The sequence below is a fragment of the Chiloscyllium plagiosum genome, unplaced genomic scaffold, assembly GCF_037043375.1.
Source record: "Chiloscyllium plagiosum isolate Xiang-an unplaced genomic scaffold, Cpla_swu_hap1 HiC_scaffold_16, whole genome shotgun sequence".
Classification (NCBI taxonomy): domain Eukaryota; kingdom Metazoa; phylum Chordata; class Chondrichthyes; order Orectolobiformes; family Hemiscylliidae; genus Chiloscyllium; species Chiloscyllium plagiosum.
In genome coordinates, this window is record NW_028270154.1 from 25,960,442 (window position 1) to 25,978,895 (window position 18,454).

Genomic DNA, 18,454 nt, shown 5'->3' on the forward strand with positions numbered 1-18,454 from the left:
CCAAAGTAAACAAACTTCTATCTCTAATCTCAACATTCATCATGTCCCTCTTCTCAGTGAACACTGATGCAAAGTAATCATTGAGAATCTCACCCATTTTCTCAGGTTTGACACACAACCTTCCTTCCTTAGCTTTTAGTGGCCCAACCTTTCTCTAGTCACACTCTTACTTCTCATATATAAAAGACATTGGGATTCTCCTTAAATCTGCTTGCTAAAGTTATTTCATGACCCCTTTTAGCCCGCTTGATTCCTCATTTAAGATTGGTCCTATTCTCCCGATATTCCTCCAAGGCCCATTCTGTTCTTAGCTGCCTGGACTTATTTATGCTTCCTTTTTCCTCTTGCCTAGTCGCACGATTTCTCATATCGTCCACGGTTCACAAAACTTGCCTTTCCCATCCCTTGTTTTCAAAGGGACATGCCTATCTTGCACTATCTTCAACCTATCTTTGAAAGCCTCCCACATATCAAATGTGGACTTCCCTTCAAATAGCTGCCCCCTATCCATATTTCCCAGCTCATGCCGAATTTTGATATAATTGGCCTTGATCCAGTTTAGTACTCTTCCCTTGAGACCACTCTCATCTTTGTCTACAAGTATTCCAAAACCTATAGAATTGTGGTCACTATTCCCAAAGAAACCCCACCACTGCAACTTCTACCATCTGGCCTGGTTCATTTCCTAATACCAGGTCCAATATGGCCCCTTCTCTAGTTGGACTATTGACATACTGCTTTCGAAAACTATCCTGGATGCTCCTTACAAATTCTGCCCCACCCAGACACTAAGTGCATCCCACTCAGTGTTGGGAAAATTAAAATCTCCCACCACCACCACCCTGCTGGCTCTACATCTTCCCATAATCTGTTTACCTATTTGTTCTTCTACCTCACGCTCACTGTTGAGAGACCTGTAGTACAGCCCCAACAATGTAACTGCATCCTTCTTATTTCTCAGCTCCACTCATAATGCTTCACAACTCAGCCCCTCCATAGTGTCCTCCTTTAGCACAGCTATAATATTATCCTTGACCAGCAATGCAACTTGTCTCCCCCCTCCCCCGCCTTTTACTTCCCTCCCCGTCCTGTCTGAAGCACCTATATCCTGGAACATTTTAGAAACTACGATGTTCGAGAAATGACCGTGAAATCATTATTCAAACTCAGTTTCCAGACTTTTGCCAATTTTATTTGCAAATTTAATGTGAAGATTAAATTACTCCACAATTATAATGTACCTTTGCCACAAGCTCCAATGGTTTCTTGCTTAATGCTCTGTGCCATGACATCATCTGCATTAGGCATCCCATAAACTACTAGGAGAAAGTGAGGACTGCAGATGCTGGAGATCAGAGCTGAAAATGTGTTGCTGGAAAAGCGCAGCAGGTCAGACAGCATCCAAGGAGCAGGAGAATCGATATTTCAGGCATGAGCCCTTCTTCAGCAACACATTTTCAGTTCCCATAAACTACTCCCACCAGTGCTTTCCGACCCTTGCTATTCCCAATTCCTTGCTTCCTGATGTTTTGTGCCAAGGCCACTTCTTACTGGTGTCCTTATACAGTTCTTTATTAACATATATACTTCTGTTGTTCCATTCTGTCTGTCCTTCTGAAATGTTGTATATCACAGAATATTTATTTCTGAACCTTAGTCACCTTGCAACCATGGGTAGAATTTAACTTGCCTGCAGAGGAAATTTGGGAGGTTTGAAGTCCTGTTTTCTCAGAGAGAGAGGAGTTTGGCAGGATATGGGCCAAGTGCAGGCAGGTGGGACTAGTTTGGTTTGGGATTATGGTCATTGTGAACAGGTTGGACTGAAGGGTTGTTTCCATGCTGCATGACTCAACTCTGTGAGTGGGGAGGAGACCCTTTTACCTTTTGGGTTCCCTGCCAGGGAAACAAGAATTAAGACTAGCCACTCTGTCCAGAAACCAACTGAGACTTTGTAAGGGCCACTTAATAGCTTCATCCCAATGCTGCGTGTGCTCAACCAAGTAAAATGCATTAGGATTTATGAATTCAGATTTTCAATAAGAAAGGTAAAAAAAGAAAAGTGGCTTGTGACAGGAAGAGGTCATGGAGTTATGAAATAACCATCACAGAGACCAATGAATTCATAGGCACAGACACAAAGTACTACATCAGGCTTTATATGGTGATGTTTGACTGAGAAGGATCAGGGAGACAAGTACTTCATTAGTAGCATTTCTTATACTGTTATGGACCAGGCCAGACCCCCTCAAACCATTTCAAGAAAGTAGCCCAAACCCTAACTTTTCTAGTTGTTTTAAGCAGATGTACTGTGGATATTTCAGGAATGATGCAGCTGGCCCCACCACTTAGTTTTAAACAAAACAGACATTATTTACAGACTACTGAATGAAACACAAACAAATGAGAATTTAGAATAACTTAACTTATCTAAAAACCAATTAACTCAATCATAACTTAATGATGCTGTTCCAAATACCTGCAAAATCCCCAGAAATGCCCCCTTAACACACAGGGTAAAATCTAACACAGGCTCTTACAGGAGAGGTGGCAGAGACAGAGTCAGCCAGAAAACCTCTGTTGTATCAGGAAACTTTCTCCCCCAGCAGCTTTTTTTGATCAACATCTTCAAAAAGACTGCTTGCTCAAACCAAATCAGAAAAAAATCCCTGAACTGGCCACTCCCCTTTCATTGTACAAGTGTTTAAAAAAAACTTAAACATTTTTTCAAATAGATATTTTCAGACATTTCTGAACCTCTGCTTTTACGATCCTTCTCAAGAAAAAGCAACGGCAAAATAACCTTATTAATGGGGCAGCATTGTCCTAATGCAGATATAAGAAGTGGACTAACATTTTTTGGGATCAGCGTTCTACTTTGCTGGAAGAAAAGACCTTTGCATGCCTTTAGATAATAATACATCAGGGAGAAAAATATTCTTTTTATTATGCAATTAAACGTAACATTGAGTATTGTACCAATCAACTGAATAATGTTCACATTTAATTATTCATGAGCAGCAATAAAAGGGGATCAATTTAATTTAGTATTTTCCGCAAAACATTTGTTCAGTAATTTACCAACGATGCAGTGTGCTTAAAGGACAAATATGTCGTTTGGATATTAAATAATACAAAGACACTTGAGTCATTTCCCAGCAGCAAATTTTCTCTACAGTCCAGCACTATTCCAATTTCACAATCAAATGGTGCCCTATATACCACTTACTTTTGTGTGCTATCTATAATGGTTTCTCTAACTGGCTCCTGAACCCTTGGCTAACCTCTGATTCTGTGTGTTTTTTTGCTTCTCTTGGCTGTTCTTTTTACTTTGTTTTCATGTTCTCTCTGTCATTTTTTTCTTCTTTCTCAAATCTGCTCTCCCTTACTTACTTTTCCCAATCTCCTTGAGGAACAGGTTAGTCAACAAGCACAGTGCTTTATTTTCCTTTATTCATTCATGAGATGGAGGCGTCACTGGCTAGGCGAGCATTTATTGCCCATCCCTAATTGCCCAGAGGGCAGTTAAGAGTCAACCACTTTGCTGTGAGTCTGGAGTCACATGTAGGTCAGACCAGATAAGGATGGCAGTTTCCTTTCCTGAAGGACGTTAGTGAACCAGATGGGTTTTTCCAACAATCAACAATGATTTAATCCGGATTTTTGTTGAATTCAAATTCCACCATCTGCCGTGGCGGGATTCGAACCCGGGCCCCCAGAACATGACCTGGATCTCTGCATCGTCTCCCCGTGAGACATTTAGATATGTTTAGTGTGTACTAAATGAAACAGCTGCCATGTTTTTTTCCATGAATACCAGAGAGTTTTCACTGCACTTGATCCCTGCATATGGTGCACTAACCAGACTTCCACTCAACAGTTCCCACTTTATTGCACAGGCTTCCATGACTGATATCCAAAACAAGGTGGGGAATCCTCATTTGCAAAAACAGACTGCAATTGCAGAACTTAAAGAAATATTCAAAAGTTTTTAGTTTGAAATTATACAAGATATGAGAAAATTTTGTAGAAGCCATCTCTGAACATAATTTTTTTTCTTCATTGGTTCTTCAAAATAATGCATCCAGTCATCACTGTTTTACTTTTGGAATGGTACTCTTGCTGCAACACCAACCTCCTGTTGAAGGTGGCACTAATGTATCAAATTTCTTCGTCGCCATGAAATTTTAAGGCTTGGCTTCTCTGTGTTCTGCCTGTTCTACATGGAAAATTAAATCCCTACTATCTGCATTATTGCCCCTCATGAGCAGAGTGGGCAGGTAGTGTTCTCTAAATGGGACAAGCCGTGTACAGATAAGCTAACAGGATCTTCTGTACAAATAGAGTTACCCTCTGCTTCCAAAGAGGGAATTTGGTCATTGGAACTCTTCTTCAAAAAATAAATCGGGCCCTGGCTGCATTACAACCTTTATCCAAATATGAGCAAAACAGCTGAAGTCAAGATGGCAGGTGAGGGTGACTGTCCAGAGCATCAAAGCAGCATTTGAAAGATGAAGGAATGATGAAGGAACCCAGTAAAACTAGAAGCAATGAGAACTGGAGGAAACTTCTCCACTGCTTGTAGTTATATCGAACACACAAGAAGACAGTTGTGGTTGTTAGAGGTTGGCTATCTCAGTACCAAAAAATCATTGCAGGAGTGACATTGGGTGGACTCATTGGCCCAGCCATCTTCAGCTGCTTCATAGATATATTTGCTTAGACGAACAGCTTGTGGGGATATGATCACTCCAAATCTACTGATGAGGCCCAGGGACCAATTCCTTCGATTCTTTGGCCTTTAATCCAGATAATTGTACAGCATGGGGTCGGAATTCAAAAAGGGCCTAAGCAAAGATGTAGCACTATAACTCTATTTCTAGTTATTTTTAGAATGCCACAAAACAGGTATCATATGAAGCAATTTCCAATTCTATAATTTAAAAATGTAACGTAACCTGAAAATGTTAATTTTTTTTCTCTGTTCTCCCAGACTATGGTGTAAGCAAAAAGAAGCAATTTGAAGTTTAAAATAATGCAACATATCCTCATTAAACAGTAAGTATAAAAATACAATTATATTCCACATGCAAGGCTGCTCTTTTTAGCTGTGAATACGCATAATTCAGATTTTTATTTCTAAATGTGGATTCATAATTCAGACTTATATTTCTCAATGTGGCACTCATCAGCCTCTGCTTTCCTCTCATGTTAGTCAGAAGTTTAATATAAAGACTAAATGCTGGGATGGTAGAGTCCATGGTGCTTGCATTCTCCTATAGCTGTTTATTTTCACTATTGAGACTGCAACATAATCAATTTTTGATAAGCAACCCCTCTGAAAGATAGAGAAACTCCCCTAGTCCTCACTTCCACCCCATCAACCCCCGTATACATCGCATCATCCTCCGCCATTTCCACTACCTACAAATGGACCTCACCACCAGAGATATATTTCTCTTCCCACCCCTATCCGCTTTCCATAAAGACCATTCCCTCTGTGACTACCTTGTCAGGTCCATTTCCCCCCAACAACTCACCCTCCCCTCCCAGCACCTTCCCCTGCCGCCACAGGAATTGCAAAACCTGTGCCTGCACAAACCCCTTCACCCCTGTCCAAGGCCCCAAAGGAGTCTTGCACATCCATCAAAGTTTCACCTGCACTTCCACATGTCATTTACTGTATCCATTGCTCCTGATGTGATTTCCTACTCGCAGAGCGCTTCAGAGAACATCTCTGGGACACCCGTCCCAACCAACCCCATCTCTCTGTGGCCGAACACTTCAACTTCCCCTCCCACTCTGCTGAGGACATGCAGGTCCTGGGCCTCCTCCATCAACACTCACTTATCACCTGACACATGGAGGAAGAGCGCCTCATCTTCTGCCTCAGGGCCCTCCAACCCATGGCATCAGTGTGGATTTGACCAGTTTCCTCATTTCCCCTCCCCCCACCTTACCCCACTTCCAACCTTCCAGCTCAGCACCGCCCTCATGACCTGTCCCATCTGTCAATCTTCCTTCCCATCTATCTGCACCACCTTCCCCTCCAACCTATCATCTTTATCCCCACCTCCATCCACCTATTGCACTCTCAGCTACCTTACCCGCAGCCCTACCCCTCCTCTCATTTATCTCTCCATCCCTGAGGCTCCCTGCCTCATTTCTGATGAAGGGCTTTTGCCCAAAACATCGATTTTCCTGCTCCTCAGATGCTGCCTGACCTGCTGTGCTTTTCCAGCACCACCCTCCTGACTCTAATCTCCAGCATCTGCAGTCCTCACTTTCATCTAGTGAAATGATGAAGCTGAGTAATCAATTACAAAAGCAAACAATGAGGAAGTCAGGGAGGAGGAAAGCTAGAAAAAAAAGAATTGAGAGGAAAATGGGACAATAGATTATTGACAAGGCAAAGGGGAAGAAGGAAGGAAATGTGAGACAGAGGGAGAAACAGTGAGAGTGCCTTTCTGCTGCAAAGTGTAACAGCAAAACAAAAATAAATTAGACAGCAGTTTCTATTTTAAAACAAAGATAGACAACTGTTAGCTCTCAGTAAATTTATTTAATCTAAATAACTTTACACTTAGTCATATGTAGACTTATTAGTCCTCATATCGGGAGAATTGAAGACAATTGCATTGTTGAATGTATGCTCTTTCATTATTCACAGGTAGAGGTAAATAGAACTGAAGTACTGCAATTCAGGTTAAAGCAAAAGTTAAAGGTGTACATATATTTGAGATGGAGAGTCCTCAATTTTGTGTCAGATTAAAGCCAGTTTGACACACAGATAAATCAACAGTGTGTAAATTAATCTTCCAGCAAAAAACATACCATTCCTCTTATCAACAAAAAACATAATTCTATGTTGCACAATATTACTGGATAGTAAAAATAAAGCAGAGCCATACAAATACATGGAATAATCAAGTCGTAGAGGTCTGCAGGCAGAAAAATACACCTCAGCCCATAAATCTGTGCCAGTCAAAAGCAAACACATAACTAACCTACTCCCATTTTCAGCATGTGGCCCATAGTCTTGTATTCCTTGGCATCACAAGTGCACATCTAAATACTTCTTCAATGCTATGAGGGCTTCTGCCTCTCTCACCCCTAAAGGCAGAGAGTTCCAAATTCCCACAATCTTCTGGGTGAAACACATTTTCTTCACATCCTCTCGAAACCTTCTGCCCATGTCTCTTGGTCACTGATCCCTTGACCAAGAGGAAAAGTTCCTCTTGTCTCCCCTGTCTATGTCCCTCATAGTTTTATACATCTCAGTTATGTAACTCCTCAGTCTCCTGACCGCTTAGTTATTTGACGACAATGAAAAAAAAACTAGCTGCATTGCAAGAATGAGCTACTTGATTTATGTCATTTCAGCAAGGATGACCATTCTAACACTTAACGTATGAAAGAGAGAAAAAAAAGTGCAGCAGACTCATGTACATTAAAAGAATTGCAAAGTAATAATGTGAAATATGTCAAGGATTTGTTGTTGCACTCTATGTCTCTGAAATAGATGGATTACTATGATTTGCAAATGGTCGCCTAATAAAACAAATGGACTCCATCTTCTATTTAAGAGAACAGATCTCTTTCTCGGACATTGTAAGGTAGATTTTTTCCCTCACTACACTTTGGGAACACCGAGTTCCCAGGAGCTGCAAAGAAGAGACTTGAGGTAGGAAGCTTCCACCCCTAACACACTGTCCTGGGAATTCATAGGTACTACTGTGATTCCACACAGAGTAGGCCCAGGGTCAATTGCAGAGTAGGCCCAGGGTCAAATTCTCACCCAATTAGGCCATATTAATGGATAGTTAGCTGTTTGACTGCCTTTTTAAAAACTTATTCAGTGTTGTACGCTTCACTGACTGGGCCAGCATTTATCAACCATCCCTAATGCTCTTGAGAGGATAGTGATGACCTGCTTTTTTTCTGCTGCAGTCCATTCGGTGTGGGGACAGCCATAGTGCTTTCAGGGATAAGATTCCAGAATTGTGATGCAGTGACAGTGAAGGAACGGCAATAAATTTCCCAGCCAGGATGGTGAGTGGCTTGGAGGGAGACTTGATGGTGGTGGTGTTCCCATGTATCCACTGTCCTTGGTAGTGGTCCTGGGTTTGAAGGTATATTTCTGCAGTGTATCTTGTAGTTGGTCCACACTGCTGATACTGTGCATTAGTACAATATGAATGGGGTGAATGTTTGTAAATGGGTGTCAAATTGACTGCTGTGCCCCAGATGGTTGTCAAACTACTTGAGTGTTGCTGGAGTAGCACTCATTCAGGGAATTTGGCAGTGTTTGATCATATTCTTGACTTGAACTTTTCTAGCAATCATTAATAGTGGCAGAGCAGGATACTGCCTGTAAAAATGCCACATAGTTGAACTCAGTGCGTTTATCTAGCATCATACTACTAACAAACTCTTGTGATTTCTGTAGACCAAAGAGGACAGAGAAAGGGAGTTTAACAAAGAAATAAGACTGTCACCAAAAATGTCAAAAGCATATGACTGTAAAGGAGCGAAGCATCGATTTGCATGTAGGATATCAAAAGATTTGAATTTTTAAGTTGAGTTAATGATCCAGCCGGCTAAGTCCTGCATGTTCCATTGTAAGAGCAATGAACATCACTTATACTGGTTATACTGACTGCCTCTAATATTGTCTGTCAATTACAAAGTAAGGTACTTACCACTAAAAGCTAACTAAGTCATGCATAGCGATCAACTGATACCTCTGGCAATAATTTCACATTTATCAGTGTACAGTGTTACTTCAACTGTTTACAGGGATATCATAGGGCTATTCAAGCAGCCAATCTGTTAAAAGATTTTCAAAGATCCTCGACCGGGAATGGAAATGCTAACATTTCTTGCATGGGGTAAATGTGAAGATTATGGCATAACGTTGTGGTGAAACTACAAAGCTAAGAAATTCTGTACAAAACTGTGATTGACATCTGTTGGGGTAGGATCAGGTAGGCCCATGGTTGGTCTGTATCAGAACTCCAAGTGACAGATTCATAGTTCAGGTTTTTCAGACCATGCTGCACATATTCTGAAGAAATGATCAGTTCCAAATAGTTGATGATGGTGAATGTTGAAATTTCACCATCAATCCCACTCTGTGCTGAAAGAAAAAATCACTACTCGAGAATAAAGCAGTTTAAGAATCCACTACTCAAAATGTCTTCAGAGAGATTAAAGATGTGTATAAAGCAGGACGATCCTATGGAGGTTTCATTGTTATCCTCCCAGATCCTCAACCACCAACTTCGTGGATAATAGGACAGTGGGAGCTAAGAATCAAACAACCGGCCAATTAAGGAAGTACTTGACAAGACTGGACATGACCTGAGCCCATCTCAGCTCAAGAAGTAAATAGAGAAATTGAAAGTTGGAGCATTTTCATTTAACCCAGACTCAAGGCTTATTTAGTTACTGAGAGCAATGAGATAAAATCAAAATCTTGAAAATTCACTTATATTTAAAACAACCTGCATATTATAGCATCTTTAATGTAAAAAATATCAACTTAATAATGGTCTAATTTACTATGAAAGTCACATTGAGTTAATGAAGGAGATGTGTGGAGGAGTTACCATCAATCTGGTCTCAGTAAACGAGTTCTAAGTAAGCTCAATGCATCACGGGCAAGGATCAGAACTCTGAGGTAGTATTGAAATTTAAAAGGTCTAATTCTCTAAAGCATTTTAAAAAGAGGGTTGTTGCCGTCAAAAATAGATATGCATGTAAATTAAGTGGGTGTCTAGAGAGAGACTTACAGAATGTCAGAAGTAGAGTTGTGAATGGAACTTCAAACAATAGCTTTTCAAAGGGAGAAGAGGCAAGTCAAACAGATGGGGCTGTGATCTCTTGTGATTACAAAGATAACGATGGCTGACAACCCTTTTATCTACAGCAAGCCACCATAAAAATTATGTCCCAAACTGCAGACATGCTTTTCCTTTGAAGAATATACCTTTCCCTTTGAAAGACAGATGTTAAAAAACAAGCTTCACCTCAACTGGAGTGTGCTAGTGGGATTGAATGTTCTCATGTTTACTACTCTGGGTTCAGGCATCATGCCACAGCTGAAGTTGAATCATCCTGTGCTGTCAGTAAAGGAATTTTAGCACTCAGAGTTTAGGAAACCAACCACCTATCTAACTAGACAAAAGAGAGCAGGATAACAAAAGGACTTTCTCTCTCTCTAAATAATGGAATTCATTTATGGTTGAAAGGAATCAGAATAAAGAATCACAACCAACTTGCAAATCAATCCCAAGGGTCATGCCCGGAACATCGACCCTCCTGCTTCTCAGATGCTGCCTGACCTGCTGTACTTTTTCCAGTGCCACACTTGATTGACTTTAACCCTCCAGCATCTGCAGCTCCCACTGTCTCCCAGGTGAATAAAGAAGCAGAGCCAGTTTGTCCCTCCTCAGCCAGGAGCTTAACAACTTTAGGCATCCCATCCAGAACTGTAACAAATTGGGCAGCCTTACTAAGAAAAGGAAGGAAGGGATATGAAGACCAGAGGAAACGGGGGTGAAATTCCAAAGCACTGGACTTTGAAGACTGCAAGCATGGACATCAACAGTAAGGTGAAAGAAGGGGAGATGCACAAATCTAGTTTGATGGAGTAGAGGATTTGGGAGACTGGTGTAAGGCTAAATATATTCTATGATTGTAAAGGAAACATTTGCAATTCTTCAGCTGCATCTTAAAATGACCACACATAATTAACCTCAAAAGCCATTTTAGTTGAAACCTCAGTATTAATGGTATGAAGGTTAGCTTATAGGTAAACATCTTCAGTGGGAAGTGAAAGCTACAATGAGATTCTGATAAACACCAAAGGATTAAATGGATAGTGTGCTGCATTCCAAGAGATTAAAGAGAAAGCTTGCCATGTGCCAAGCAACTAAAAGATAAATCTGTTCTATGTCAAGTATTTTCTTGTGCTGGTTCAAATCTTGGATCAAATGTTTCTACACACTCACCTTTTAGTTGTTGTCTGATAAAGTCAAGATTTCAAGTATAATTCATTTCACTTTTACACTGTTTACAAGCAAATGAAGATGCCGAAGCAAACATTTTCCTCACAATAAGTAAAATATGATTTAAAAAAAGCATGCAATGGTACTGAGCTTTGACACTGTTGTCATAATTTTATTGTCCTCTAACTTTGAAGTGTTGAACAACAGACCATTGCCAAAAAGATCTCACTTTTTTCTTCTTCTTAGAGATTTACAGGAATGGAACATTTATTAAAGAACAATCCAAAGTCTGTGATCCTGCAATGGTCATTTTTTCCAATGGAGTTTAATCTTAATTCAAATTTTAGCATTAATTAAAATTAATAGCGGATGTGCACCTGGTCTGTAGCATTTGTGTAAAATAGTTGAGAATGAATCAGCAGTTGGTTTTACATTGTGTTCATAGCATCAATGGGAGGAAATAGAATGGGGCACCCATGTTGTGCTTCTGCTGAAAATCAACTTTGCCCCCATGTACATGCAAAAACAAATCTGAAACAATACCAGAAGCTGCTGTCAGACAATGTCAATAGTTTGGAAGTGAGTTATTATGTTTTGAAGAAAGATTTGCACTTCGCATGTCAACTAGTCCATTCTCTCTATCATTACTACCTGTCTTGCTGTAAGTCTGAGGATACATATATAATACCAATACATGGATATATCACTCAAGAGGTAGGTTTCTCTTAATTGGTTGGATGGCTGGTTTGCAGTGCAATGATACCAATTCCCACACCAGCTGATGTTACAATCAAGGAATCTCCTTCTCAACCTCTCCCCTGGTCTGAGGTATTGTGACCCTCAGGTTAAACGCATCACCAATTGCCGCTCTTGAATAAGAGAGCAGCCCGATGGTCTGATAAGATGAAGGCAACTTTTTGCCTTGCCTTCATTGTGTAACCACTACAAAGCTTCTGTTACAGATAGAGAGACTGGGTAGACTGGGATTGTTTTCCTCAAAGCAGAGGAGACTGATGAGGGCCATGACGGTGTATAAAATTATAAGTGGCTTATACAGGATAGACAGGACGGAACTTTCCGCTGGGTGGAATGGTCACGGATAAGGGGGCATACATTTAAGGTATTGGTCAGAAGATTTAGAGAGGATGTGATGATTTTTGATTACCCAGGTAATCTGGTGGGAATTATCCTGGTGGGAATCCGGAACTCACTGCATGTACAAGTGGTAGAGGAAGAAAAGCTCATAACATTTAAGAAGTATTTAGGTGTGCATTATTGATGCCAAGGCATGCAAGGCTTTAGGCGAAAGTGAGGACTGCAGATACTGGAGATCAGAATCAACATTAGAGTGGTGCTGGAAAAACACAGCAAGTCAGGCAGCATCTGAGGAGCAGGAAAATCGACGGTTCAGGCAAAAGCCCTTAATCAAGAATGGCTTTTTGCCCAAAATATCAATTTTCCTGCTCCTCAGATGCTGCCTGACGTGGTGTGCTTTTCCAGCACCACTCTAATGCAAGGCTTTAGGGCAAGTGCTGGAAAATGTGATTCAAATAGGTGCTTGTCAGCACAGGCTTGACGGATCAAAGGGCCCTTTTCTGTGCTGCAGACCTCTATGACTCAAGTTAAGTCTATATATTTTTGGCAATAATTCTGGAGCAATACCATTCAACATCAGTTTTGCACATTAGTAGACTGATTCCAGAAATCAAATGGAGTCGAAAGGAAGAGAAACAATCAAAGAGAGACAAAAGGAAATATCTAATGGATGAAAGGAATGAGAAAGAAAAGGACAAAGAAAATAGAAGAGAAAATAAACAAATGGGGACGAGGAAAAGAAGGGCAGTTTGAAAGAACAAGGGAGAAGAGAGTGAAAGGAAGGAACAGTATAGGAAAGAAATTATAAAGAATGATCAAATCATATTTGATACCTTAACTCTTTGAATGGTTCGGCTCGGATAAGTGGTGTTTCTAGAGACTTTTCAAACACAGCTCCTTCAGCACCTGCAGGGGAAAACCAGTTAATGTTAGAACTATTAAAATTCAGACTTCTGCAATTCTACACTCGGATTAGTTCACTCGGCGAGCACCAACATTTTTGCACATAAGAATATAAGGTATGTAGAAACAAGTAACTTGCTGACATATCCTGGAGATTTTTCTACTCAAGCAGTGGAAACCAGCCAGTGGCAGTTAATGAGTTCTCACTGTTGAAATCAAATAGGTTTCCTGCTGGCTGCTCCCTGGACTGCTTTCCCAGCCAAGAGTTAAAATTCACACACAATGATAGAGCACCAAGGCAAAATGTCACAATATCATGATACACAGGTTTGATTTGTGCTCCATGGATATGACTACTTCAGCTGCATTACATTAAAGATGCACCAAGTATTGTCAAGATGACCTCGAAGTAAGAAAAATCATACCCAACTTGGGTTTCAGAAGTGAGGAAATTCAGATTCTGAAATTGGCTAAGGAAAAAAGCAACGGTTATTTCCTTCACTGTACCAAATGTGCTAAAAGGAAACAAAAATAAAAGTAAAATTTGAGAAATATCCTAGTCTCAAGATTGTTACCTTACAGCTTATGATTGGCCTGCTTCATAGTTCCAGTATTTCCTATTTTGTAACAACTTTGAAAACATGCATCCTTCCTGGGTTATATTTCCGATACACTGGTCATTCATTTTTACTCTGTGTTAGTAGCCATCGCTCAAGTGTGGAGAAATGGACAGTAGCAGTTGACAGGTTATTTGACCATAAGAGGGCACCACAGACAAGCCTAATCATGTCTTCACCTGAAATTCTTATGTATTTTTGCTTGCCATATCAGAGTCTTAAAGTATACGGGGATCATCCATTCTGACAGCAGTATCACTACCCTGGTTTGGATCAGTTAACTCAATCATCACAGATTGGGAAAAGTGACAATAAACTTTTCGGAAGCATTTTATGTTGTTCAGTTAATACCCAGCAGCTGGCTTTCACTTTCCAAACTATAGCCTTTACACAATGAGTCATTACAGCATGGAACAGGCCATTTTGGCTCATTGAACAATCTAATAAGCCCCACTTCACCACTTTATTCTCATAGCCCGGCAAGTCTATTTTGCTCAAATTTCTATTCTCTAAATGTTAACTGCAACTGTAAAGTATGTGGGACAGTGCACATCGTGGGCAGAATCAATGTTATTTTAACAGACCAATCAATGGGATCCAAATCATCTGGACGCTAAGACATTGAAGGGGTAAGTTCATGAAGCCTACATTTGCAACTTCCAGCTGCACTTAATTTACAACCATTTCTTTGTTCATTTGAATGCATGTGGAGTGAAAGTGCTTCAAATGCTTATCAAAGGCAATTTGCACCATGACAATGATCCTTGGAAATATGATATTGGCACCTTAATGATGCAGACATTAGCAGCCTTGAGTTAAAAAGACTAGAATGCTGGCTAAAAGCTTCCCATCCCTTATGAAACTTCCAAGGGTGCTGGTGGAGGAGTTGAATACTATTTGTCATGGTATAGTCCAACAGGTTTGATTGGAAGCACACTAGCTTTTGGAGCGACGCTCCTTCATCAGGTGATAGTCACCTGAAGGAGAATTGCTCCGAAAGCTAGTGTGCTTCCAATCAAACCTGTTGGACTGTAACCTGGTGTTGTGTGATTTTTAACTTTGTACAACCCAGTCCAACACCGGCATCTCCAAATCATGACTATTTGTCATGTAAATGTTATAATGGACTCTACTAAATGCAATGAAAACTTAAATGATTGACATGGGTTTGGAATGGGAAGAGGATTGGAGCACAATGGGCACTCCATTTTTGATGTAATATCTTGGTCCCTCAGCTGGTAAAGCACCTTCCCAAAGTTGGTGCATATGCTGTCATCATGGTCATGGTGCAGAAGTCATCGGGGCTCCTGAAGGTGCAGTTCCACTGTTTGGATCAGACTTAGGGGAAGCCCTTCAGTACAATCCAGACAAAGTATACCACGTCACACTTTCAGGCTGTGCTTTGCAGAGTTCGAGCAGGCAATGAGCTGATGTGTTCAATGCTGAGGAACTGGATGGGTGGGAGCAGCTTTCTAAGGAGGAGGAGAATGAGGACGTTCTCCTTGCACACAAAAAGCTTAGCTGTTTCAAGCGTAGCAAGACAGTCAGAACCTACTAGGCAGCCGGTTCTAGTAGCTCAGAGCTGGGTGGATCAAACCCTCATGGAATGTAACAGTTATCGATCATAATGCCACCATTTGATTTCCATTGCCGGAATGAACTTCAGTCTCTATTAATTTTCTGTTCATTTGCTTTCGCTGGCTGTAAATAAAACTTCACGTTTGGAATTGTTTGATTATTTGTCTATGTGTGATGTTCCCCTACTGGACATTGGCAAGCTGTGAATCTCCAGTGGGCATTGGGTACAGAGTAGTGGTGATCTTGAGGCTTTTTAGTTGGAATTTAGCTAAGGTGAGAAAAACCAACTAACTCTACGGTAAAACAGCAACTGGAGTGAGAGAATAGAGTTGCACACATGAGAGACTGTTAGGCATGTTGTCCATGTGCCATTAACAGCAGGGTTTTGTGGCTGCTATACCAATATGTTGCTGGTGAGGGGCAATACCAGATGGTCAATAGGGGCCTTTTGAAGATTGCCAAGGTTGACAGTCTTTTGGCAGATATCAACTGAGCGGTAAGTTGTTCTGGGAAGTCCATGTGAAAACACAGGACTGGAAATGGAAGAGAGGGATGCCATTGGGGCTGGGTAGATTAATGAAGCAAGTTTGGAAAGCTACAGCAAGAAATTTCACTAGAGTCACAACAAAAATCCCTCCAAATAATTTGATGTAACTAACACTTCATCAAACAGCAGAAGATTCAGTCCTAAGACACCCTCTGTACTACTGCTGCAAAGTTTAATGAATATGATTGGACTATGTTCCATGTTAATTGAGTGTCTCTAGATTTAAATCAGGAAGCTACAATCATTAAATTCATCATTCTACAGAGACCAGTAGTAGCAGGAAATGTAGATGTGGTTTCGGTGCAGATCAGTAAAATCTGCTTGTAAAATTTGTACTTTGATTTTTTTTTCTACTTGTAAACCTGGTTCGTAAAACAAATACTGTAATTGAGTTCTGACGAAGGGTCACTGGACTCAAAATGTTAATTCTGTTTCTCTATCCACTGATGATGCCAGACCTGTTGAGTTTCTCAAACACTTCCAGTTTTATTTCAGATCTCCAGTATCAGCAGCATTTTTGCTTTATATTAACATATCTGAGTGGTGCAGACATTGACAGTATTAATTCAAGTTTGTATCATTATTGAGAGACTGGAGAGGAAGTTTCTTTTGTAGACACTTGTAGATTTTGTGCACCTACTGTCAATGGAAATGTGCAAGCATTGGCACTGCTCATCCAATCACCCTATCTACTCCTTAGACTGCCTATTGAAGATGTTTCTGAGGTTCTTAAGCTTATTAAGTGGAATATGCCAACATGCAGAGTAGATTTTTTTTCCTGTTTTTTGCCGAGACTGAATAGATTGTTTATGCTTTGCCCCTTTTAATTGTGTCATATTCTGTTTGTGTCATGGGATTATACCTGTTAGGAACTAGCTCCTAACTAATTTCATTGGCAGCAGTTATTCATTAGGGGAGAATTGATCTTAGTGCTACAAGACAAACTCAGGTCGCAGAGGTGAAATGAAATGCTAACACATTGTACCTCAGGATCAGGCTGTTCTTGAAAATGTTTCACTTTTCAACTGTTGTAGATACGTAAAATGGTATGTAAAAATTTCCAAATTTACATTACCCTCTTTGTTGAGGAGAAACAGAAGAATTGACAAGCATTTTCCATCTAAATGACTGACAACAAACGCATCTCCATCTGCAATAGTGATTTTCCCATTCCTGGCGTTAGTGTAGGTTGCATGTCTTAACAATGGCTCAATAAATGGGCAATTACACACACACTTACCACAGCCTGAGTGAGACTTTTTGTTTTTTGTATTTATTCATTTGTGGGATGTGTGCATTGCTGGGTGGCCAGCATTTATTGCCCATCTCTAGTTGTCCTTGAGAAGATGGTGCTGAGCTGCCTACTTGAACCACTTTGTTCTGTGACCTGGGTTTGCATTTAGCCTCTACTAACTGCATGAAAACCTACTTGATGCTACCTTCAAGGTTTGGATAATGTTAGCACAAGTGTCAAATAGGTAGGTGTTGCTTGCAAAAACATGTATATAAGGCAGTTTGCAATCTCATACAGGAAATTCATATGGATGACCAGTATCAAAACTTGGAAGGGGTTTCTGAAGAAGGATCTCTGGACTGCAACATTAACTCTGATTTCTTTTATCAGATGCTGCCAGACCTGCTGAGTTTTTCCAGCAATTTGTGTTTTTGGTTCTGATTTCCAGCATCCACAATTCTTTTGGTTCTTTTTAAAACTTGGGAAGTGTTCTAAGTCTTAACATATCTCTCTTGCTATGAACTCAAAGCTCACCAAAAATTAGCAGGAGAGTCTTGTTATGAAAAAAACAAGTATTTCTGAAATACAACTTCAGAGGTGGGCAAGTTGCAAGTTTATTGTCAACCTGTTAAGATAATTATTATACCCCTCTCTACAATGGTAAGTATCAGACATGATGTGGAGGAGCTGGTGTTGGACTGGGATGGACAAAGTTAAAAATCACATAACACCAGGTTATAGTCCAACAGGTTAAAATGGCATTGAATTTCTTTTGATGAAGGAGGAGTGCTCCAAAAGCTTGTACAGTACTTTCAAATAAACCTGTTGGACTATAACCTGGTGTTGGTGATTTTTAACCAAGTTTAGACAATCACAATACACAGTACTGATCAGTATTAACAGCTGCCAAATGACAAATTTGGAAAAGCTTGTAATTTTGTTCATTCAATGAATTGGAAACTGTGCAGTTAGAGTGAAAGGATTCATAATCCTCTCATTTACCAGCTTGATCGGCAGTGTTCTGCAGGGGATGAAAAGTCTAGCTGCCTAAAGCAAATGAAGACCACATGATTTATGCAAATTAGAGCCACATACTGTCAAAATAACTTCAATGCCATTTTAACTGGGTTATGCAAGAGGAGGTGACTTGTATCTGACCTGTCAGGCTGAAACTCTGCAGAGGGAGAAGGCCCGCCAAGGTAAATGTGAAACTTTGCTTTATATGGACAGGAGAAACTGACCAAAGGTAGCATGCATTTTTGGCCCCAGTAAAGTACCCTAGACCTTAAATTTAGATCAATTACAGTGTTTTTCACTCTTTCCTGACAACCTGAAATCCATGCTACATTAAAGTTGTTCCCCAGATTATAGATTGAATCCTCTCTGCTTCATTGAAGAGTAATCAAAGCAGAGGATTGATCTTTAAATGTAATGTGGATTTGAATTGGATCCCTCATCGTCCCTTAAGTTA

The 18,454-nt window shown here is 40.3% G+C and overlaps 1 protein-coding gene across 4 annotated transcripts in view; it reads right to left on the reverse strand.

The window, feature by feature from the left end:
• sgcd (sarcoglycan, delta (dystrophin-associated glycoprotein)) overlaps nt 1–18,454 on the reverse strand; it is a 190,111-nt gene that overhangs the window by 19,174 nt on the left and 152,483 nt on the right. For all 4 annotated transcript variants that reach the window (XM_043703313.2, XM_043703310.2, XM_043703309.2 and 1 more), the window contains one exon: nt 12,938–13,010. In XM_043703313.2, the coding sequence (XP_043559248.2) occupies nt 12,938–13,010 (73 nt within the window). The remainder of the gene's footprint in view (nt 1–12,937; nt 13,011–18,454) is intronic.